The sequence below is a fragment of the Ceratotherium simum genome, chromosome 1, assembly GCF_057802395.1.
Source record: "Ceratotherium simum simum isolate JZ-2026a chromosome 1, ASM5780239v1, whole genome shotgun sequence".
In the NCBI taxonomy this organism is placed as follows: domain Eukaryota; kingdom Metazoa; phylum Chordata; class Mammalia; order Perissodactyla; family Rhinocerotidae; genus Ceratotherium; species Ceratotherium simum.
This window is the reverse complement of record NC_141900.1, coordinates 101,218,595-101,244,062: the sequence shown is the minus strand read 5'-3', so window position 1 is coordinate 101,244,062 and position 25,468 is coordinate 101,218,595. Positions and strand designations below refer to the sequence as shown.

At 35.4% G+C, this 25,468-nt stretch overlaps 1 protein-coding gene across 1 annotated transcript in view; it reads right to left on the bottom strand.

Annotated features, from left to right (window-relative positions):
* CNTNAP2 (contactin associated protein 2) overlaps window positions 1–25,468 on the bottom strand; it is a 1,356,851-nt gene that overhangs the window by 1,041,487 nt on the left and 289,896 nt on the right. The window contains exons 5-8 of the mRNA XM_014787667.2: window positions 19,125–19,328; window positions 14,295–14,479; window positions 7,800–7,943; window positions 4,391–4,655 (exon numbers count right to left, since the gene is read on the bottom strand). Coding sequence (XP_014643153.2) covers window positions 4,391–4,655; window positions 7,800–7,943; window positions 14,295–14,479; window positions 19,125–19,328 — 798 coding nt within the window. The remainder of the gene's footprint in view (window positions 1–4,390; window positions 4,656–7,799; window positions 7,944–14,294; window positions 14,480–19,124; window positions 19,329–25,468) is intronic.

Sequence of the window (25,468 nt, the reverse complement as noted above, 5' to 3'; positions counted from 1 at the left end):
AAAATGTCAAAATCATAGGATCAAAGAGTAGAATAGTAGTTGCCAAGGGCTGGGGGGAGAGAAGATGGGAAGATGTTGGTCACAGGGTACAAACTTTCACTTATGAGATGGATAAGTTCTGGGGAACCCAATGTACAGCGTGGTGATTACAGTTAATAATACTGTATTGTATACTTGAAATTTGCTAAGAGAATAGATCTTAAGTGTTCTCACCACACACAATGTGAGGTGATGGATGTGTTAATTAACTTGATTGTAGGAATCATTTTATAATGCATGTGTATATTAAATCATCACATTGTGTACCTTAAAAAATCACACTGTACAACCTAAATATATACAATTTTAATTTGTCAATCACACCTCAATAAAGCTGCAAAAACAATTTTAAAAACCCCAAGTCATTTGACAAGCACAGTTCTAGTCTACTTTTCTCAGGGCGATGAATATGAAAGTTAAAAATCTCACAGCAAACAGATGTTATACCTTTGACCCTTTTAGCACCTGTTTTTTTTCTCCTTTTACCACTTATTCCTAGTTAAAGGTATTGCATAAATATGTAGTCACTAGTCAGTAACAATTATTCTAAATAGAGATAATTATAGTAGATTGATTTATGAAAGTTGGTGTTGCAACTTGGAAAATATTTTCACAGAAAGATAACCTATTCTGCAAATTCAAGGTTACTCAGAGTTCGATTGAATTTTACAAGTTGAGTCCACTGTCAATGACTAATGAGACTTGAAAATTAATCATGACTTGGAGGAAAAAAATACAAGAAGGGGGTGAATAATATATTGAATATTCTCTAACTTAAAGCATTTTCTTTGAATTCTTCACCAAAGAACAATGTTGTCCAAGATGGAATAAAAAGGCCTATGAATTAAATGAGTTAACTTTATCCTGGACCACAGAACTTATATTTAGAAGTTGTGTGTGTGTGTGTGTGTGTGTGTGTGTGTGTACACCAAACTGTTATTGGTATTTCCCTCTTCTAGATTTTCTGTATCTTCTACATTTTTGCAACCAAGCTATTTCAAAAAAGAAATAAAAAAGGATTGACATTCTTCAATGCTAATGCTATTTATAAGAACAGGATAGATGGGGCTGGCCCAGAGGTGTAGTGGTTAAGTTCGCACACTCCACTTTGGCAGCCCAGGGTTCATGGGTTTGGATCCCAGGTGCAGACTTGCACACCACTCATCAGGCCGTGCCGTGGAGGCGTCCTACATACAAAATAGAAGAAGATGGGCACAGATGTTAGCTTAGGGCTAATTTCCCTCAGCAAAAAGAGGAAGATTGGCAATGGATGTTAGCTCAGGGCTAATTTTCCCCACCAAAAAAAAAAAAAAAAAATGAAGAAGAATGGGGTAGACATAACACAGAACTATTTCCCTTTTGTTAAAGGAAACATTAGTACCCTGGGTTAACTTATCTTTCTAAATTAATTATTTTCTCAGTGTTGCTACTTATATTAACTTACTCATACATTTAATTGAATTTGGCAAAACATCAAAAAACAGATGAAAATTGTCTTCTATGGACTCCATATTATTTGTAGGATGAATGAATGTTTGTCATTGTGCCATAGAGTCTATTCTGACTTCTAGAGCCCCTGTGTACAGCAGAGCTGAACCCCGCCCAGTCTCTTTGCGCCATACTCTCACCTTCCAGCACTACATCAGACAATGCTCTGCTGCTATTCATAGGGTTTTCATGGCCAGTTTTTTTGGAAGTGGGTGGCCAGGTCCTTCTTCCTAGTCTGTCTTAGTCTGGAAGCTCTGCTGAAACTTGTCCAGCATAAGTGACCCTGCTGGTATATGAAATACTGGTGGCATAGCTTTCAGCATCACAGCAACATGCAGCCACCACAGTATGACAACTGACAGATGGGTGGTGTGGCTCCCTGACCAGGAAACAAATCAGGGCTGCAGCGATGAGAGCACCAGCTCTTAACCACTAGACCACCGGGGCTGGCTATGAATGAATGTAATTGAGGCATATTGAATTCCTTGGTTCTTTCTTTCCTTTACTTTTTAATATGCACAGTTTAAATGAGGACAAGATACAACTTTTCTTTTCTCCCTGAGGAAGATTCGCCCTGAAGTGCCAACTGTGCCAATCTTCCTCTGCTTTTCAGTATGTGGGCTGCCAGCAGAGCAGGGCTGCTAACAGAGCAGTGTAGGTCTGCACCCAGGAACTGAACCCAGGCCGCCAAAGCAGAGCATGCTGAACTTAACCACTAGGCCACAGGGGCTGGCCCAAGATACAACTTTTTAATATGTATATGTATATGTATAGGTTTACTGACTAATCTTTCTCAAACATGAGCAATGACAACTGATGAGATCTTAGTTTCCACTATGTGTATAGGAAAAAAAGGAAATATTTGAAACATTAAGGTATTTTCATTGAAATTTATAAGACTTAGACTATAGAAATGTTTCAATTTCATATCAGTTTCCCTTAATTTGCACAGATTCTTGGCTAAATTGACAAAAATTTCTAAAGTCCACTTTTATCATTTTTAAGCAAATCTATTCAGGTAAATTAGTTGTTGAAAATTGGATTCCCTTGTTCTTTCTTTCATTTTTTTAATAAACATAGTTTAAATTAGATGAGAGTATCCCAGAGTCCTAAACTAGACCAAATTAAATTAGTAAATATTCATTGATCACTATGTTTAAGATCCTATTTTTTCCATTATAATGGTTCTTATTACATGGAAAACCCACAGGAAGTTGGGTTTGCTCAGACAATGCCAGGAAGGAGGGCTTTATACTTACATTTTATGTGTTTAGTCATTACAAAAGAATCATTAATCATAACTGAATCCAGTGGGGAGTTTTTCAACTGTGGTAACTATGTGTATGTTGATTTGTTTCATGTGTTTTTCTGGTCTCTCCAGATGTTTTCTATTTGCTCTAAATCTCCCCAGGTGAATTGATACTGGAAAGTAGTGATGAAATATGGGGATTAATCATTTTGACTCTGAACATTCAGGGAAAAAGCAAAACTAACAAAGCAAAAACAGAAAAAAGTAAGTATCTAGGTATTTTCCAATAGCTTTTGAGTTCAATAATTCAGATACACCTCTGACATAAAGGTTCCTATGTCTTCTTTGAAGCCCTTTCAGTAACAGTCTATACAACCATGCCATACAGAAGCACAAAGCCTATTTTACAAAAGACATATGTCCTTTAGCAAGACATGGTCTGTTAGTGAACACTAGTTCAAAGGGCCACAGTGTTGAGCTCGACAGACATTGCTGGAGCACCTCTTATATTATAGGAACTGTTCCATATGCTAGACGTGGAAGAATGGGCATGGCCACTGCCCTCAAGGAGCTGATGGCCTAGAGGGGAAGTGAGATGGACACAAATAACGCAACGTGGTAGAAACTGTGTCAGGGGTGTGCATATGGTGACACCAGTGGACATGAATACTTAGAAATCAGAGCCAGCGGTCGCGCAGTTCAGCTTCCTCTCATGTACTTGGTGCATCTGTACAAGGTGCTCAGTGATGTTAGTTTTCTGTCTTCTACTTCTAAGAAGCTCTTCACAAAATAAAAACAACTTTTGTGAGGAACATCTAGAGAAATTTGGTGAAAAATTTTGCTATTTATCCGTCAAACATTATGTCTAATTTTTCTTTGTTTGTAACACCTCACTTTGCAATCTCAGCTCTCTTTGCACCACATTAATCAAAGAATATTCCAAGATTGCTAAGCTTTTTCAAATAACAGCAATATCACCTAAGCCTCAGTTTATCATACATGATGATGTCAAGGTTAAAAATCACCCTCCTCAGCCAGGCCAGTCTTCCCTCAGTCGATACGTACATCTTTGTCATTTCCCTTTGTATTCACCCCTTGTTGTTTTGTTCTTTTTTTTCTGACAGTTTGCATAAATTTGGCAAGGTCACTTTGAAGTTTTGATTCAGGCAGTTGAATATACCTTTAAAGTCATAATTAAATTAATATACTCTTGTCACTAATAGTAAAAGATATTTGAATGTCGATGAAGTCACAAGATACCAGATACTCTGTTAGTAAAATGAACATTCTTTGTTTTTTTTTTTTAAAAATACACTTAGAGAAATAGCCATTGCTCTACTAAATATGAACTGCTATTTGTAAGAAACAGAAGATTTCGGTGCTCTAAGACAGTCTCAACCAACTTTCCTCCCCACCCAGCCCTCACCCTCTCAGCAAGTTTCCAAGTTTCTCTTATGCAACCAGCACTCACACCAACCAAGTATCTCAAACGTCAGACTCCAAACATATCCAGGAGCATGTAACACCAACAAAACAAAACAGCACAAATCCAAGGTTGTCTGTGGAAACAGTAATAGCAGTTGCAGGAGAAGACATCAAATGGATTTCACTGACCTGAGGAAATGTCTATTTGGCTCATCTTGGTCTGTGTGACGTTGATGTGAACGCCAACTTTGCTTTCAGTGAGGTCAATCTCCACGTTGCCCAAATTATCCGCAAAGTGACTGAAAAGCAGGAGACCATTGGGGTTCCAAGTCCTGAACTGGAAAATGACCGAAAACAGGTCCTGGTTCAGCCGTCCGGGGACCTCCAGGTAACTGGTAGCGTTGAAAAAGACAGGCACTGTGTAGGGCTCCACACAGGAGAAACTCAAATTTCCCTAGAAAACAGAAGGGCATGCTTTGAGGCAAATGCAAAATAAAATAAGCATCCATGTAAGACAGCAGTCAAAGCTATAGTTTTACAAATTTCAACAGCTTGAGCCTGTGCCAAACTCGCACACACAGCAGCATGACACGGATTCAGCAGTTGGAAACCTCGGCATAAATCTACTTGGAGTGTGTTAACAGGGTGCAGTAGTCGGCCATCAAGTTAGGGATGTAACAAGCACCATCCATCATGGAACTGACAGACTGACAGCCTGCTGTGATAGTTTGACCCGGCATGTGTCCCTGTGCTGTGGGCTTGAGTGTGGACCACTGCACTTTCTGCAGACAGCAAAGAACTGCTCTCCTCCCCTATTACTGATGTTGCATCAGCCAGGGAGGAGATGCCACTGTCCTCTTCTGGATGGCCTATGTCAAATGTCTATTAACATATTACTTACTGGTCTCAGTGCGAACTATAGTCATTTGGTCGTTGTTTATCAAACTAATACCATGAGACAAATATTCTTGGGTTTTATCCCCATACCCAATAAACGTGAATTAATATTAACTATTTAGCATTAGCGTAACTGTGATTATTTCAGATTATTTTGTTATTCAACTCAAAATCCCATTTAAATTCCCATGAAGTGTGCATATATCATAATGCCTTAATGGTTGTGGAAACAGTGGCATGAATATACAAACTGAAAACAAAACTTGCAGTCATTAAAGCCTACTCCTTCTCCCTCACACTCCCTTTACTTGGCACACAGAAATTTGATTTACCATTCAGATACACTGAATTTTATATTCCAGTGTCTAAGTACCTTCCTTTTAAAGATTTGAAAATCTACATTTGCTTCCAGCTTCAACCTCATCATAATATTTTGAAGAATATAATTTGATGACCCAGTCATCTGATCCTTCTTTTTTTTTTTTTACACCACCATATATCTATCCCTGGATGCACGGTTCTTCCAGTTCAGCACATTAACCATTAAATATAAGGCAGGCTGTCTCTCTGAATTATATTCAAATTAAATTTGCACTGTACCTTCACAGGTGATTATTTTTAAATGCTTATTTTTACCGATGAAAAGAACTGTCTATGCATAATAAGCAAGATGTTATAACTGACCACAAACCTGTGTTGTGGGGATTGTCTCCTGGCAAAATTAAAGGTCTTTCTGAGTAATGGTGCTGACTCTGGAGTAAATGCATCATGAGGGAACAGGTGTGTCTACGGCGAGGGGTGCAGGACAAGTGCTGAGTCAATTTCACTGAAATATCAGCACCTGACATCTTTGAAAGCAAATTTACTCATAAATATTTGCCTTTGCAGAGCTGCTTGCAAAATGTTCTACTTGTCTCTATCCTGCCTAAAATTTTAATATGTATGTATTTTTTGTTTAAGAGTTTATTCTATGTCTGCTCGTTCTATTCTAACAAATATAATTATAGATAATTTATGCTTTACTAAATATCTTTGTTATTCAAGTTGAAATAGCATTTATAACCACAATGTATTTTGCAATTAAAGTCAATTTTGGAATGAGTCTCCATAGTGCAATTCTCTGTGGTTTGGGTACCTAATGGATACGTCTGAGGACCAACTAGGAGGTTTGGGCAGAAATAACACTTTACCTCTCCTTAAAGGTGCAAATAATGGAAAGAGTATTCTGATGATTTGGATTGTGCACCTTTTTATCTTAAGCAACAATTTCTGAGAAAACAAAAGGACCCTGGTGCCATTTTATCCAAAGCTTAAAGTAGCATATAAGTTAATACTGCTCTAGATAAGAAATGACACAGCATGGAAGGAGACCATGACCCCAGGGGTCATATATTGTGAATCTACAGTCTATGTTTGCCACTCACATTCAGTCACTTGGGAAAGTTATTTTTTCCAGGTTAAATCTCAGTCTTTTCATCTACAAAATGTTTATGATAATATCTCTCTTGTAGCATTGTTCTCAGATTATCACAAATGTAATAGGTCTAAGCACTGTGCCTGTTGCCTTTAAATGGAGCTATTACTATTTTTCTCTGTGGTCAATATGCTTTATGAGATAACTTCATCAAAGTTCAGTTTTTTACTCTTAGTATAAATTCATTATCACTTTTAAGAAAAATGATTATTAAAGAAAAATTTTTATATTAATTTATTGTTTTATAGTCTCTTAAACCCAACCTGAACTCTATTTATTCATTAGAAGATTTTCATTTATCCGATTATTTTATGAAAACCCTAGGCTCAAATGTGGGGCAACAAGACCATGAGAGCTCTTTGAGAATGAAGTTCAAATAGTAACGATATTGTCTACTTCCAGTGGCTCTCAAATGTATGCGTGTCTGGAATCTCAGGCTCTCCCAAATAACATTCTGGGGTGAAGTAGCTCTTGTTCTTGCAGAACTGTAGGGAACACACATACTAGATTTTTAAGTTATATCTTTTAATGATCCTAAGCAGTGTCATGGGGAAGCAAGCATGCTAGGGTGTTCTTTGATTTTTGCTCTCCTCCTTGAAATATTTAAACCTGGAAACAACTCACACCAGAGACAGAAGACCACTGTGAGCTCTGTGTCACAGCTGACACCATCCAATGGGAATGCATCTTTATTTAACTGCATAATATTTAGTATGTTTAGAGCTTTGACAAAAAGTATATTTATTTACATATTTGGATGAATTATCTTTGGAAACATGGAAGTGTTAATAAAGTTTTAAATACTGAATAAAATATTGACTTAAATCCTAAGCAAGAAATGTAGAGCCAGATGTGATGAGACATTTGGAAATACGATGCTGCCAGTTTATGGGGTGCTGAACTGCAGGGATGAAGCATATACTGAAATATGCCTGTTCCTCTGCATGGGGAATCCAGAAACACCAAGGCTAAAATGCTATGCTGCATTTGAATAAAATTTACTGTCTATTTCAGGTTAATTTAACACAAAAGCCAGTATCTATTCTCAGAGTATATCCCTTATCTACACATTTTCAGGTACTGTAAAGTTAATTCTATGCTGCTGAGTCCACATAAGAATGATGAAAAATGCTATGTTGTTGTTGTCATTGTTGTTCAATAGTCCATAGAAAACAAAATTTCTTTGATTTTTCTATGAGCCAATATTTTGGGGGTGAAAAATCTTACCACATTTGAGGGCTCTAGCTTCTTCCTTCTCGCAAGATCAGTTATGTTGATGCCATTGTAGTTAATGCTTTCCATGCAGCCTTTGAAATTCTTTCTACTACTGGAACTTGGCTTACCAGAGAAGGGTATGCCTCCAAAAGTTATCTTTGAGAAAAAAAAAAAAAAGTAAGTATTCACACTGTATTCAACTTTAAAAAGATAACAACATTCCCTATAAGTTAGACAAAACTATTAATACAGCCAAGGTCAGTTATCCTTACCTCAACCAATATATACAAACATTTTTTCTGCCTCCAAAATCTGTTGCATATTAAATTGTCATTATTGAAGAGCATAATAGTATCACTAGTTCTGACAATTAGATTATAACTTGAAAAAGAAAATAGCAACAATCCCTTGCTTTTTTGCTACCTGAAATGCGCTTTATAAATTTTCCAGAGAATGTTTTAAAAGATTTTATACAACAAATATCTTTTATTAATATTAAAAATACATTTTTATGTTTATCATTCAAAGACATGCTATCAATAAATGCTTCTAGTCATCATGAGATACATGGCCAAATATAAGTTGATACAACTGCAGCCAAAGGCAAGGAATATTGTATTGACCCCATACAGAGTTATTGTAGTCTAATGACCATTAGAATCAAAAATTCATTAAACTCTTTTTAAACACAGAAAATGGTTCAAAAATTCTCATTACTAGATTGATTAGGAACACTTTAGGACCTGGGGGCTATAATTTGAGAAGTACAGGCTTAAAGATATTATAGTCCTTCTAAACCCTAAGGAATAAGGTGAATGCTCCTTCCTGTGATTTTCTAGCTACCATCACCTATAAAAAGACAGTATGTACATTTACATATATCTTTGGTCAAATTACAGTATTGTACTAACAATTTCATGTAATGTGAAATTATACTTAATTATGTATTGCCAATAATGACATTTACTGCTAATAGTGAATTAGTAGTAAATGAATCTACTACTCATAGCTGTAATACCAAGATACATAAGGCAGATGTTATATCACTTTGAATTATTATTCAACCATTATCAATATTTGTTATAAAGTTTTAAAAATTAAAGCAATACTTAAGACATTTTTAAATGTCAGGACTTGATATTTGAAACATAAGACAAAGATCCTTGTGTTCTAGGAGGCCATTAGCAAATTATGTTCTATTATTTAGGGTCATGGCATTTTAAATGCTTAATTAGTTTTAAAGAAAAAAAAGCACAGATTAATGATGGTTTATGAGACAATATAAAAAACCATAAGGTGCCGGCCTTGTGGCACAAGCGGTTCAGTGTGCACACTCTGCTGCTGAGGCCCGGGATTTGCCGGTTCTGATCCCGGGCGTGGACTGATGCACCGCTTGTTAAGCCATGCTGTGGCGGCGTCCCATATAAAGTAGAAGAAGGTGGGCATGGATGTTAGCCCAGGGCCAGTCTTCCTCAGCAAAAAAAAAAAAGAGGAGGATTGGCATCGGATGTTAGCTCAGGATTGGTCTTCCTCACAAAAGAAAAAAAAAACCCAAAAGATCTCACTTAATTAAATTAAATTTATTAATAATGGTTAGCTGAATATATATCATTTCCCATAGAGTTTATATATAGGAATAAAAGAGGAAAACTGAGAATGAATATATAAAAAGGAATGAGGTAGCTATAGAGAGTAATTTACGACAGTAGAATTATTGAGGAAGATATTTTCAAATGGCACTGAACTGAACTTACTAGGTACTATATAGGTGTCACTAATAGCAATGGTAAGAATTATCGATACTTAATGGAGTGCTGTATTTCCTGTCCACAGTTTATTTTATCAATTATTTCCCCAGCTGACAGTAATAAAATCTTCTATGCTTAATGACATGCAGCTTGCCATTTTGAATAATATTACTAAATACTAGTTTTAAAGTATTGTTTTGTTTTGTTTTGTTTTTGTGAGGAAGATCAGCCCTGAGCTAACATCCATGCTAGTCCTCCTCTTTTTGCTGAGGAAGACCGGCCCTGAGCTAACATCTATTGCCAATCCTCCTCCTTTTTTCCCCTTTTTCCCCCCAAAGCCCCAGTAGATAGTTGTATGTCATAGTTGCACATCCTTCTAGTTGCTGTTTGTGGGGCGCCGCCTCAGCATGGCCGGACAAGCTGTGCGTCAGTGTGCGTCTGGATCCGAACCCCGGCCGCCAGTAGCGGAGCGCGCACACTTAACCGCTAAGCCACGGGGCAAGCCCCTAAATGTATTGTTTTATTCCTTTTTTGCATGCGTAGTTTCTTTATTTTGGGACTTTCATTTTCCTTTGTGATGATGATTCAAACACTCCTTATGTTTCTCTACTTTCAACAACCCTGGGCACGTGTCCTACCTTATGGAAGGTGCCCTGATGAAGCATCACAGCCTCAGTTTATCAGATTCCTTACAACTAAGAGATGTGGGTTCAAATCCCAATTCCTAACCTAACTAATCATATGATACTAGGCTCTCATGTCTTCTTTCTGGTTATGTATTCTCATCAGTAAAACGAAGTGGCTGGACCACAAAATACTCTCTGATATTGTAATATCTGATAGTAAAAAACTGTTGCACTTGTTGAATTAATAATCAGATATTCATATGACTCATATGATTGACTTATTAATGACATTGCCATTCAGTGACAACCTTGGCTCTAAAAAATAACTGCATTAACCATTTTGTTAGCTACCAAGAATTTACAATATGTGGCAGAGACTACTAGATACTTCACAGTATCCTTTCTCCCTGCTTCTTTAGGAAAAAAAAATTGCTTTCAGCTGCACAGATGCTCCCCAGCCAATATATGGCATTTGCCAACCTCTTTGAAGCAAGTTTTGGTCTCACGGGATTTAAGTGGAAGGGCTGTGTGTGACCAAGAACTATAATTAAAGGGAGGAAGCGGCAAAACCTTCTTCACTCTCTCTTCCTTCCCACTGGCTGGAATTCAAGATGGAATGTGAGTCGCCATCTTGGAGTGATCTGCAGTGGGGATGGAGTCACAGCAAGATAAAAGTGGACTGGGGTCTTCATGACCATGATGCTGCCGTCTGAGGCCAGGGCTACCTGTCTACAGGCTCCTTCGTATGAAAGAGAATAAACACGCGTCTGTCATATGCAGGCTAATTAGTTGTCACTGATATGTACGGCGATTTCTATTTCTTCCTGTTGCCTCCTCACATAACCTTATGAGAAATGTGCTATTACATTCATTTTATAGAAGGAGAACATGATTTGTCCAGTGTCACCCAACCAGTAAGGGGCAAAAAAGGATTCAAACCTAGGCTTTTCGCTCCAGTTTGAGCCCACACAACTGATTCTCTCCAAAATCCTAACCAATTTCCCTGTAAAATCCTAGTCAGGTTCTGCAACAGACAAGGGGGGAGTCGTTCCTCTCCTTTCCCAGCAGAGCTGCAATACAAAGGCAAGGGCATAACATCCAAGTGGCTACCTCTTGGAATTCAGATGAAGAAGAGAGAGAAGCCAGGCCAAACACCAGTCTGCCATCCTGCCTGTGGTTTCACCGGCTGAGAGGAGGAAGGATGGAGTGTAGCGCATCTGTCTACTGCTGCACCCTCCTCTGCTCACCATGCAGCTAGAAGCTTGACTGCAAAGGGTGGATGTCTCACTATGTGGTGTAAACAGGCTACAGAGAGGTGAGTGAGGCAAACTTACGCTGTCTTCCACAAAAAATGCCCACATCAAGTTACATCAAAGGAGCAAATTTGTTTTCTGTTGCTTCTTTCATGATGTACATCTCTGGGAATGGTGATAGGTGTTATTTAATTAACCCCTAGTATTGGTGTGCTGGATCCTGCTCATATGGCTCATGAGAACTGATTGTTAAGCAGAGCCATTATTAAAAATTAAATTACACAAGCCTTACATTAAACAAATTATATTGAACAAAAAATTAATAACTACTCAGAACTCACTATCATATACGTTCTTGAGGTTATTTACATTTATTGTGTTTATATGATGGAACTACTGTATAACAAATATATTTGGTCTTTGTCCTCAGTTCCAGGCACAGAGCTCCCAAAATCCTTGGAATTTCCTGAATAATAGGAGTCTTTTGCTATTCAAAACAAGCTCTTTTTGAGGTTCCAGTCTAGTTACTGATGGGTGAGTCAAGGAGATACTTGCAAAAACACTGAGACTGACTCTACTACAGTTCCTAATTTTCTTTAAACAAATAAAGAAAGATAATCCCTTTATATTAAGATAAAGGTGTAGAGATATAAAGTGGGCCCAACCACTTTTGCTGTAGCTTATGTCACTAACTGCAGGATCTAAGAGGAGAGAACAGGCAGTAGAGAAATAAATTGAGTCTATCTGGATTCTTAGTAAATTTCAATTTCTTCCTAATGTCTCTCTCTAACAAATATGTCTCAAGCATTTTAGTCTACAGCTGAGGTTCTCAAACAAGGTACTGTATATCGATGAGCTTCAAAGTATCCATGAAACTGCTGACCCTGTATGAAAGCATTGTATGGGCATGAACATTCATAGATTTCATCATAAACTCAGTAGGGTCTATGACCTCCAAGTTTTAATTCTGTTTTTTGAACATTGGAATTGTGTTTGCCCATTGCTAATGTTCCAGGATTTCTCACCTTTTCTATGGTACTTCAAAGTTTATTAATGGAGAATGAATAATTCATCTCTAAATTCTCTCATACAGTGGGAGATAAGTCACCTAAAAATTGTACTACTTTAGAGAAGATAGAAATTTCTGGGACTTTCACATTCTTTACCTTTCAATAATCATTTTGCTTTAAAGAGATTTTTTGGGGGGAGGGGGCAGTAATTATTTCCCTATAATCTTAAATTTATTTTAATGTTAATAAGGTCCCCATATCAGGGTTTATATAGCCTAATCTATTTTAAATTCCTATTTAGGAATATATGTAATATATTCACCTCGCAGAAAATTTAGAAACTAAACATATAAAGAAAATAGAAAACACAGCTATAAACCTTGACTTTTTCACTTATTTTATGGTGAGCATATTCCATAGTCTTAAAAATTTATATATAGATATTGATAGCACACATACACATGTGTGTGTATAGACATAGATTTATATATGTATATACACAATTTCAGGGTACACTGAGGTGGCACAGCAAACTTATAGGGTGCCACAATATACTTGACAGCAATTCTTGATACCTTCTGGACATCATATGAAACACTGGTTAGAGGTAGTTCACCATTCCAATATCCTGCTACATTGCTTTTGATGATGTCCTGTCTTTGTGAAGTTGGGTCTTTTGCCACTGCTGTGATAAAAACAGTGTCACATGAAAGTAAAAGTGGAACAGAAAATGAGGAGGGCAGTGTCAAATCTGATTCCAAAATCTGAGAAGTTGTTCAGTGCAGGTTCACTCATCTCCTTAGTGATTATTATTATTTTAAGAAGAAATAAAAATATAATTTTTCTTTTATTTTCTGTGTATTTTTTTTTTCAAATGGCTACCAAGTTGTTAGAACATAAACATTTATCAAGTTGTTTGGATCTACCTATTATAGAATGATCTAGGATGGTTGTGAAAAAAGTAATAAGACACTAAGGGTTCCATGAAGAAAGAAAGTTTGGAAACCTCTTGCTGAATAATATTTCATCCTATGTATTTATTTTACTGCTATACTTTTTTCATTCATTTAGTGTTACCCCTTTTCCCTTAGTATATATAACACTGTGATGAACATCTTCTTACAGAATTCTTATGTCTATATATAATTAACATTTTTGATGGGCGTTTTAAAATTGGATTGCTCTCCAAATAATTTATTGAAAAAATTGAAATGCCTACCCATATAATATGGGAATATATAGTTTTTACTGGACCAACACAATCACTGGTTATTTTTTGATCTTTGATCATTTGGAAGGTAAAATACATTCTTTTAATTATGGACAATCTCTCTAAAATATTCTATATTTTACTTTATTTCTTTTATGATAGTTATATCTGTGAAAATAGAATTTGTCCAAAGAACTAGTTACAGTCATGAATTTGTAAATGAAAATATAAATCAGAACTCAGGATTTCTTATTCATTATTTTGTAATACATATTAGGCAACTCTGTGTTTGTAATATTCTGTACATCCTCAAGAAGAATAGGGAATTTATATTATAATTAACTATGAATGGAAAATTATAATATATTTATTCTGGATTTATTAAATGGCCCTGATGACATGACAAATGGCCCCTCTTTTCGAACTATTACTTTGGTACTAAGCTTTTAAAAATATTTCAAATGCTCACAATTAAAAATTTAGAAATGAACAAAATGACACATCTTAATAAATCAGGTTTTAACTTGTAAGTTAATTTTTCTTTGGAGAATAAAATGAAACTGTGTAGGAAGGTATGCGATTAACGATGATACAACAATACAGGAGGAGACTGTGGCAGCCACTCAACATCTGTCACAGTGTATACGTGCTCAAGTTTACCTCATAGTCCAAGTCCAGGTAGTCGAACTCTCCATTGGTGCGGAAGTGCTGCATGCTCCTGTCCAGGGTGAGGTTAATGCTCCGGCCCTGGCGCTCAATGACCACAGAGTGCCAGTGGTGATCATCCAGCAGACTCCCTGTCATCACGGACGTGTGGCCATAGATGGGGCCAAGCTGGTTGCTTCCTGAGTCACAGGAGTGGAAGAGAAACAAGGCAATGACGCCAGGGCTGACTCCGTGTAGCAGCAGAAGCTCATTTACAACGCTACCAGCTGACGTTCCACTAAAGCTCTGCCTATTGAAGTCAACATGGGGAAACCGTCATGGAAGTATACTTAAATATTTCTCTTTTTGTTTGAGGAAGACTAGCCCTGACTAACATCTGATGCCAATCCTCCTCTTTTTTTTTTTTTTTTTTTTTGCTGAGGAAGATTGGCCCTGGGCTAACATCCGTGCCCATCTTCCTTTACTTTATATGGGACCCCGCCGCATCATGGCTTGACAAGGGGTGCATGGGTCCGCGACCGGGATCTGAACATGTGAACCCGGGCCACCTAAGCGGAGTGCACGCACTTAACCGCTGTGCCACCAGGCTGGCCCCTTAAAAAATCTTTATATTCAAAACACATAAAAGTTATTAAAGGTGGAAAAACGTCTGCTCCTTTAAAAAGAAAAAAATGAGGTTACTCAAGTTATACTTTAAAATAAAAACCTGCAAAAATATATACATAACATTAATCTAGTTTTCAAAGAAGGTCTCCACAGCAACGAGACTATAAATAATAAGCGTGAGAGGTTGTGAGAATCCAAAATGTTTACTAAGGTCATCTCTGGATACTGTTTACATATTTTATGCCATTTTCTCTTTTGTCTAATCAAGTGTTGCTTCTTATGGTCAGGCAAAACTAAATGCTATCAAAATATAATATGGTTTCAGAATAAATAGCATAACAGAAACAAGAGAAATACACAATTGACTGGAGCATTAAATTATTTCCTTTTTTTTTTTCACATTTAAGATGCTCATGTTGCCTGTGTCTGACATTTTCTATAATTTTCCTAGACCAAATTTTCTTCCCTTTTGGTGATGAAATCAAATGTTGATGTGGGCTTGTGACTGTGATCAAGATTGTGTATGTATGTGTGGGGGAGGGGAGGGAGAAAGAAAAGTAAGACTGCATCTAAGTGAAAGGCTACACTCAATTTTATTACTTTAAATGTTTAGAAGACTGAGCAGCAGCTAGATATGTCCGATGTTTAGGTAATGGCATTAAAGAGCGACAGTGGGTATTTGAATGAATGTATTTCCGTGACTGTCGTCAATTCCAGTCAGTCAATAAAACTGAAAGTAAACTGCTTTCCAGTGAAATGGTAATGATCTTTTTTGTGAGGTCATATGATCAGTTACTAGTTTCAGAACAGTAATGTCACACCTTTATAAAGCACGGTGTCTTTTAAAAGGCTACTCTATACGTTTCATTTTTTTTTTCAAAAGGAGAAGGTTTTAAAAAATAAACATCCTTACGTATAATCCAATCGCTCTGAGTGTGTGTGTGCGTGTGTGCGTGTGTGTGTATATTTTCAAAAAGTACTTATATTTTGTTTTCTACTATCCCTCCACCCATCTCTCTTTCTTATCTTGTATTGAACCTTGTTGCAAAAATGGTCTAGGTTCTTTTTTCCTCAAGTAATACATGAATACACATTCATTATTATAAGTTGAGAATACTATGAAGAATTAATTGTAAAATGTTAATCATTCATTCCACCACTAAAAATAGTTTGATCTATTTCCTTCCAGATTTTTTTCCGTATATATACATTTTATTATATATATAAATGTGTATATATATACACACACACTTATGTATAAATATATAATATGAAAATATTCATATATTATTTATAATATTTTTACACTACAGTTTTCATTTAATGTATATAGTATTTCTCATAAAATTAAAAGTATTCACAGACACTTTAAATGCATATCAACACAGTTCTATATGTTTAGCGTTTTTTTTTCAATTTTTGACATTGTAATTCATATTGCAAAGTACATTCCTAGACTTAAATCCTGCCGTCATTTCTCATTATTTCCTTATGATTGTTGGACTAAAATCTATAAGGAATTTTTAGATATCTAAAGACATACTGCCAAACTGTTTTCCTGAAAATATTTTCTGATGCAGAGAACAGTACGAAGAATCCTGTCACATACTTACCAATACTGATATTATTTTAAAACTGGTTTAAATACTTGACAAAAATTGGAATCTTGTTATTTTATTGGGTATGTCTTTTATAGATACTGTGGTTGAGCATTCCATATTTATAGACTATCTATAATTTTTCTTCTGTAAATTATCTTTTATGTCTTATGCCTATATTTTCTCTTAAAGTCTTGGTATTCTTATAGAGTGGTATGAATTCTTGTTCATGAATGACATTAAACTTCTGTATTTGACATTTACATGTTCCCAGGTTTTGGGTTTTTTTTTCAATTTTGTGATTATTTTAATGTAAAAAATTGAATATTTTTGTACAATTAAGTGATCCAGCTTTTTTGTATGATTTTCTTCTTTTATTCTTATAGAAGCTATTATTTCTATTAGATTAGATTTTGAATGAGAAAAGTTTTATAATAAAGGGTATAACTTTGTAGACACTGTATCATGCATTACCAACAAAAAACTAATTGAAATTGCATTTTTTAGTATAATACTGATTTTCAAAGTCATCAAATTTAATATATGGGACACAAGCAGTATTCAGGAATGCTTGGACCATTTAGATTGATATGTAAGTCAAAGGACAGGATCTGTTAATGTGTTCTAATCTTTAGTTTTGTAGCTTTCTATTAGGATACATTTAACATGTGCATTTTAGTTATTAATATATTTTAGATTATTAAATTTTTGTAGAGTTTTAATTTTTTGTGTGTGTGTGAGGAAGATCAGCCCTGAGCTAACATCCACGCCGATCCTCCTCTTTTTGCTGAGGAAGACTGGCCCTGGGCTAACAGCCGTGCCATCTTCCTCTACTTTATATGGGACGCCACCACAGCATGGCTTGACAAGGGGTGCATCAGTGCGCGCCGGGATCTGAACCTGGGCCGCCAGGAGCAGAGCGCGCACACTTAACCGCTACACCATGGGGCCAGCCCCAAGTTCTCATATTTTTACAACAGAAGAATTTATAGACTGTCTGATGCTCTTCAAACAATTTTTGCATAAATCCTGAAACTTTTAGCCCAGCAAGAGAGTTACAAAAAACAACAAAACCCAAAACAAAGCAGTAACTCCTTCATTGAGTCAAACTTATTCTCCAGCCAACAGTTCATTTCCCTTATTCCTTCATTTCTAGTTGTTTATATTTGAAACATTCATTTCCACATCTCTCACCTTTCCTTAACCTATGACAATAAAACTACTGTCCTTTCTATTCCCCTGAGAGTAAATCAACAGTAACCTCTATGTGGCCTAAGCCAATATTTACCTTTCTGTCTTCATCTTATGTGACGTTTTAGGTGAATTCAACACAGACCACCTCTTTTCTTTCCCTCATCTCTATGATACCGCATGTTCTTATTTCTTCCCATTCACTGTCCACTTCTCCTCAGTCTCCGTTTAGCACCTTCTCATCTCATCTCATATGTGCAACTCCCTCACAGAAATCTCAACTTTGATGTCTAATAGGCAACTAAAATTCACCATGTCCAAACGGATTTCCAGAGTTCCTCTTTTAGAGGAAACTAATAATTCCTCTATTAGACGAAATTCTATAGAGAAAAGAATTTTCTCTACTTCTGAAAATGGCACTAATGTCCATTTGGAACTCGAGCCCATACTTTAGGAATTATCCTTTATTTATTCTCTTTCCTTCTTACTCCATACCCAATCCACTACAAATCATGCTGAATTTACCACTAAAATCATCTCGCAAGAAGACACGTTTCTCTGCATCCCCACTGAGAGTCACCTCCTGCAAGCCAGTGCCGACACTCACTTGTACTATGCCGAAGTCTGGCTTTGACTGTCATACTGATACAAGTATTTTCTCTTACAGAAGTCTCAGTAAACTTTTTAAATATCATGATGCAATATAGTTTAAAGCCTACCACTAGCTTCTCATTCTTAAAAAATATATATATATCTGAACCCTTTATCATGCTCTACACGATCTTACAGGATTTGAACAATCCCTAACTTTCGGATTTCATGTTCTCTCCCACTTGCTCGCCAGTCTATCCACACTAGCCTCCTTCCTGCTCCTTGAGCATGCCAGGTCTTTGTCTTTAGGGATTCCTGCCTTTGAAATGCTCCTCTCCCTGATATATTCATGGCTAGTTTTGATCATTACTCAGATCTCAGCTTGAATATCTTCTCCTCGGAGAGGACTTTCCTCAACACGTATTCTAATGATGACCTCTCTTGACTCTGCAGTATCCTTTATCATATTAGCCTATTTAATTGATTTCATACTTCTCATCATTATTTGTAGTCATTTATTTTGATTTAGTTGTTTTAAAATGATAATAATTGATATATTGTCCAACTCCACAAATTTCGGTTATACATGTCACGAATTCAAGGACCTTTCTATTTGTTGACCACTGTATCTAACATGCTAGTATATATATGCATAGTACAGATGTTTAATAAATTTTTTTAATGAATAAGTATATCAATATATACCAACCACTATGAATTCAAAATTAATTGACAGCATAATATGAGGTTTTTTATAATTTACAATTTAAGGGTTAAACAACATTACAAATACAAATATTCATAAATTGAAAGAATGATGCCAAAAGTCAGAACGTACCGAGGTTTAAACTGAAGACCAGCTTGGCTTTTTTCAGTTCCAAAGTAATGTAATCCCCTTGCTGTCCTTCTCCATGCAAGATTACTCCTTCACTTTCGGTGGTTTTAAATTTCAAGGCAATGACATCTTTTAGTGTTTTCATCTTCTTGTTCCTGAATCTATATGGTAACACAACATGGCCATCAAAGTTGATAACATCAGCCCCTAAAATAAGAAATAAATAACACTTTAGTTCGGTTATTGTATGTTGCCGTCCCGTGTGAAATAGATCCACTTCCAACTGGTGTCTGCACAGAATAAATGAGAAATAAGTGTACTTGTGAGAAATCTGGAGTCCTGGGTTCTTATTCTATTTCTTCATTTGGTTTATTGTGTGTCCTAAAGTGGACTGTATAGGAAGTATTCATAAAGAATGATCATAGAAACCTCTGTCAATATAAAATCTTACTTCGATGGTAATACTAATAACATAAATTCCATCAATGATTTGTATGCTTCAGTTTCAACTTGGGATTCTAGAGGTTACTTGGAAGAAGTAAAATTTTTAATCCACGAGGTATTATGAGATTTTAATATATTCCTTGTTAAATGAGGCTAATTCTTATGATTTTCAAATATACATTTTACTCACAAATTTGCTCTTCTTTGCCATGAAAATGAAAGCACTTGGAATGTAGGGTTTGATGGTATACTCATTTTTCTAATGGTTTATATATTCTACTACATTTTGAGTAAACTTTATGGTAGGACTCAGAGTTTATAGCTAGTTGAACTTTAAGAAGCTTCTTTCCATTTGCTCCTGGGCCTCATGTCTGTCTCAAAGTCTTTGCTATCCTCTTGCGTTTGGAATGGAAAATCGGGTTGCCCATGTTTTTGATGACACTGAACAAAGACATCCTCACCCATACATGCGATAGAAGCACAAATGTCTAGCCTATACTATGATTATAAAAGTTCTAATTTTATTTTAGGAAATTTCATTGAAGACATGAAATTATATAAACTTTGTCATCATCCTCAGAAACAGTTGATGCTGGGGATTCGTTTTATAACTGCTACTTACTCATATCAGAAATGGAAAATGAGATGGTCTTATTTATTGTGTACCGTTGGATAATGGGTTTACAATCCATGGAATGGCTCCAAGATGAATTGTAATCATTTAGATCAAATTTTGAGTACAAATAGAAGCTGAGTTACCATAGTTAGTCCTTTGTCATTAAAAATATTTTTAAAATCCATTTCTTTTAGCTTTTAATTTTACATCCTAGAAAGCCTAGTTAAACTGGATAGCTCTAATGACTTGAGAATTACAAGCCCAGATGAAGCGTGTCTCTCAGTCTGGGTCAAGGTCTTGCTCAAGAATTCCACAGGGAGATAGCGGAGAAAGGGAATAGCAAGCTCAAAGCCTGTCAGAGAAATATATTCTCAGCTCATGTCCTAGTTCTCTGGCATGTGTTTACTTCAATCACCGTGGGGAACACTTCGGTTTCCGTGTAACGAGAGTGTGCTACCTCATGACAGCTTCAGTGCAGGTGCACAGCTACCATAGCCACAACCACCCTGTTATTGTGCACTACTTGCCATTACAGGTTTTGCTCTTACCGGACTCTATAAAGTGAATTGTCATGAATACAGCTATTTCAAACATTACTTAAGAGGGGAAGGGGGGAGGGAGGAGGGGGAAAGGGATAATTCGGTACATGTGTGTGGTGATGGGTTGTAATTAGTATTTTGGTGGTGAACATGATGTAATCTATGCAGAAATAGAAGTACAATGATGTACACCTGAAATTTTTACAATGTTATAAACCAATGTTACTGCAATAAACAAAAAATTAAAAAAAAAAAAGTAAATCTGTTTTCCCTTCAAATTGGCAATGGACTTTGAATGTTTTAAAAAATATTTATCCTATTATCTCAAATATTTATGCTTTTAAATAACAGTTTAGAGAATTGTTGCATTTCAGTTCAGAAATAAAAATACAACTTTGAATTTTTTTAATTCTTATAGTCAATTCTTTACTATAAGACTTTCTATAGCCATAAAAAGACTTTCTTAATCAACAGAATTCTGTTCTCTGAGACTGTGAATCACAGAGGTTTATTTTACCACGGGGGAAAAAATCAGCCACTAAATGTTGGCTTCTGCTAACACTGCAAAAGCCAATTAGACTTTAGCTTAATCATCTATACTGTCACAGCTGAATTCCAATTGTACTATCTTTATCATCTGTGATGAGATAAAAGAGAGAAAAAGTAGAATCTGATTATCAGATCCCAGGTTGAATTTATAATCCAGCAGTGGGTAGAAATTACTTTTTGTCTTGAAAAGTGCATAAATGAAAAGTCAGAAGGAAGGAGTAAATTCTGAACTCTAGAAAGTAATTTTGCAGTCTATTTCTTACTGGTGACAGTTGAATAATAGACACATCATTGTTTTATACACCTTCAATATATATTAATTGACATAAAATATTCCCCATTCATCTCTCAGGAAGTAAATGTTCCTTGAGCTTAGATAGAGGAAAGAATTCACCTCTCCTATGTTTTCTCCTAAATCAAAATCTACATTCAGCTGCAGGTACAGAATAGTGATTTATGCAAATGTTCATGCCTTTCTTTCTTACTTTTAGGGCGATGGAAGAAGTGACAGGAAGAATGAGTATGGTTTATTTCTTCAGACAGTCCTAGCATACTAACAAAAACGTGAAAGAATGCTATTCATGAGGACCAGGCCTCATCTTACAAATGGTTAGTGGTCAGTGGTCAGAGAAACTGATAACATACTTTGCAGGCCAGATCTCCCACATTGTGAAATCTGTTGCTCCATGAATGGGTTAAATGCTTGCACACCATCAGCATGTGGCTGTGAACTCAGAATTGGCTGTGAACTTATAAAATTCCTAGAAGTCATCTCTGATATATAATTTATACATAAATACACTTTTAAGAGAGCCTGGGATATTGTAAAATCCATCAGAGTTTAGTTCCATTTCCTACAAAAATACATTAAAATTTCATTTGACATCTAATAATATGTTGTGCTTATTTTGGGACAAGCCACCTTTTTTCCCCCCTATTACCCTGATTGCTTATCACTCCCTAGAATTAAGTTTTCTATGCAGTGATTAAATATGTATGGTTGAACTGTTTAAGCAATCTGAACAACAATAATGGCTAGTCAAAAAGTGAATGCAAAATCACAGTGTTTCCACAATTTCGTTTCTAACAATAACTCAGAGAGCTGGTAATGTGCCCAATTCATCAAATCATCATGGTAAAGAAGGCTTGTTTTTTTTTTAAATTTCGTTGTTATTTAGTCTTTACTTTCTGAATTTGGAGATATTCAGATAAGGTATTTTGAAGAACTGTTTATCATCTAAATTTTAATATTTTAAAAAATACCTTTGATCTATTTTTTACTACAAATGGAATATATGTTTATTGTTAAGAAGAAGTTAAACAACACAGAAAAATAGAATGCAGAAAGTGAAGCCCAAACACAAGAAATCACCAATGTTAATGGTTAATAGGTTGGTTCATATCCTTCTATGAATTTATGCATAGATTTAGATATTATGCATGCATTTATCTACCTATCTATATGTTATTAACTGGTAATAGGTTGGTGCATATCCTTGTATGCATTTATGCATTTAGATTTTATGTATTTATCTATCATATGGAATAATGGAATAATCCATACATTATTATATCTGCATGTGTGTGTGTGTGTTTGTGTGTGTGTGTATTTAGAGAGAGAGAGGCGGGAGACAGAGAGGAGAATGTCACTTCATTTAGTTATGGTTGTACATAATGTACAATGATAGCTTATGTTTTGGGTAATGTAATATTTATAATGTAGGAAAATTGTATGTTTTAGCTAATTAATATGTTTTATTGACCTTCATGTACTAAGGTATTTATATAAAATAAGAATATATATAATTTGAAACTTATTTATCCTATTTATTTGAAAAAATAAAACGTATTTGAATATAGAACCTCAAAGTAAACAAATAAGTACTTAGGAATTACTTTTGATCCTCTTTTCTCACAAAAATGTTTCACTTGTAGAAGATCTGAGAACAACAGGAAAGTTTAAAGAAGAAAATTAAAAGGACATAATTCCATTTTCCTGAAATAACCTCTAATAATATACGTTTCTGATCATTTTAAGTGGCATATACAGAATGTGTATGTATGTACACAGATACACATGGGGATCATACTCTATACAGTTTTGTGTTTGGTTTTTCTTACTGAACATTATATACATTTTCCTTGCCTGAAGTTTTCCTAGGACGAGACTGGTGGTGTGTTTGAGAAGAACACTGCAGAGTTGTGGTGTCCCTTCCATTACTTCCTTTCAGGGGAAGCACGATTTCAACATGACTTCCCACTAGGGATTTTGGTTAAGGTGATGTCTGCAAGTTCCTTCACTGGAAAGTTATTATTTTTTCCTTTCTGTACTCTGTGGAAGTGAGGCCCCGGGGGAGTATCCACATATATTATTTGGAATCTCTGTAAGGAAGATTTATTCTATTTATCCATTCATCCAATCATTTACATCAACATGGGAGCCTGCGTGTTTATTTTATTCTTTGGGTTAGTCCAATCTCATCGTTATTCAAATTGATCCAGTTTTGGCCATTGGGGGCACTTTTAAGTTGGCTCCCGTGTCCCTTTGACGTTTCCTCTCCTCCTCCTCCTCTCCCTCCCTCCCCCTTCTTCCTCTCTCTCTCTCTCTCTCTCTCTCTCTCTCTCTCTCTCTCTCTCGAACTACAGGATGCTCAAAGCTCATTTTGCATTCTCCCTGCCCTAGACCTAGATAGAATTAGCTGTTCTTCCAAGGAGCCCCCATTTCTTTAGTATAGAATGGTATTGAGAAGTGTTTTTCTTTTCTTTCACTTTGCTTGTTAAAAAACACACAATAAATTTTCTACAAATAACTATCGCTTTAATTCATCTGTATGATATATTCTTCCACACAAATAGATTACTTATGTTTCTTAGTAATCTATTTCACCAGCATTTGGTATGATTTTGAAGCTCTTTTAATTTTAATCAAATGTTTTTGCAGAAACAGTGACTTTTTAAGAGCAGTAATAATAATTGTTAATATTTATTTAAATGATTACTGATTACCACTTAAGTACACTGAAGTGATTGTTAATATTTATTTAAGTGGTAATGCATAGCACTTAATATTTTAAATTATTTTTTGCTTTATCATAAAGTTAATATATGCCTCCTGTAAAAAATTTAAATCATGTAAGAAAGCAAAAAAAGACAATTTAAATTATTTACAAGTATATTACATAGATGTCAAAATACTGTTAACATTTTTCTCTCTACATATATTATTCAAGTATTTTTTCCTGTTATTAAATATTTTTCCTACACAGTATTCCATTGTACATATGTGCTTCCATTTTTAAAATAATTCCCTATTTTGTACATCTAAGTTATTTGTAGTTTTCCATAAATTCAAACATTTCTATAGTGAACATTCTCGTGGTGAGATTCTTTCACAATTATTTTCTTATTTTAAATTTCTAAAGTGACATTGCTCAATTAAAGATGTTGGTAAAGATGTGTATCAACAAGTTAGTATGGAATCTAATATTACATACTTTATGTAACATTACATATTACTCACTTTCAACAGTTTGAAACATATCTCTGAAATTAAAGTTTAAAAATACTCCAAGGTGGAATTTGCTTAATTTTGCAAATTTTACATAAATGCAAATCTATATCTTCTTCTTTCTAAGTCAGATGTCAATATTTTGGATACATTGACCATTCTTTACAAAATAGCATGCCTGCTGTCTTCACTCTCTACTACTCACTCACCTCTATTCTTCTTCACAGCAGTTATCTCTACCTGATGTATTTATATGCTTATATATTTACAGCATGTCTCCTACTCTGAGAATGTATTCATCAGAGACAGTTTTGCTCCATCCTGAAGCCCAGTACTTAGAACAGTGCCTGAGAAACTGTCAATACTCATTAAGCATTTGTTGAATGATTGCGTGTTGTTACTCATATTTCAAAAACTTGGATTAAAGTATAATAAACACTATTACTTTTTCATTAAAAATTAGGATCACTAGATTGGAAATATCGAGAATCACTCTGATCTACCTTGGTGCCACAACTAATAATGTAGCCAACGTTTCAATTGTCAGAGAAAAAGAATGGTAACATCATGTTATTTTTTTGTGGTGGTGGTGGGGAAAAATTCATTCCATTATTACTAACTGACTTGGTATTATTTAATTGACAGACATTAACTCTGGTGCAGCACTGTCTATCTCATCTCACCTGCACAC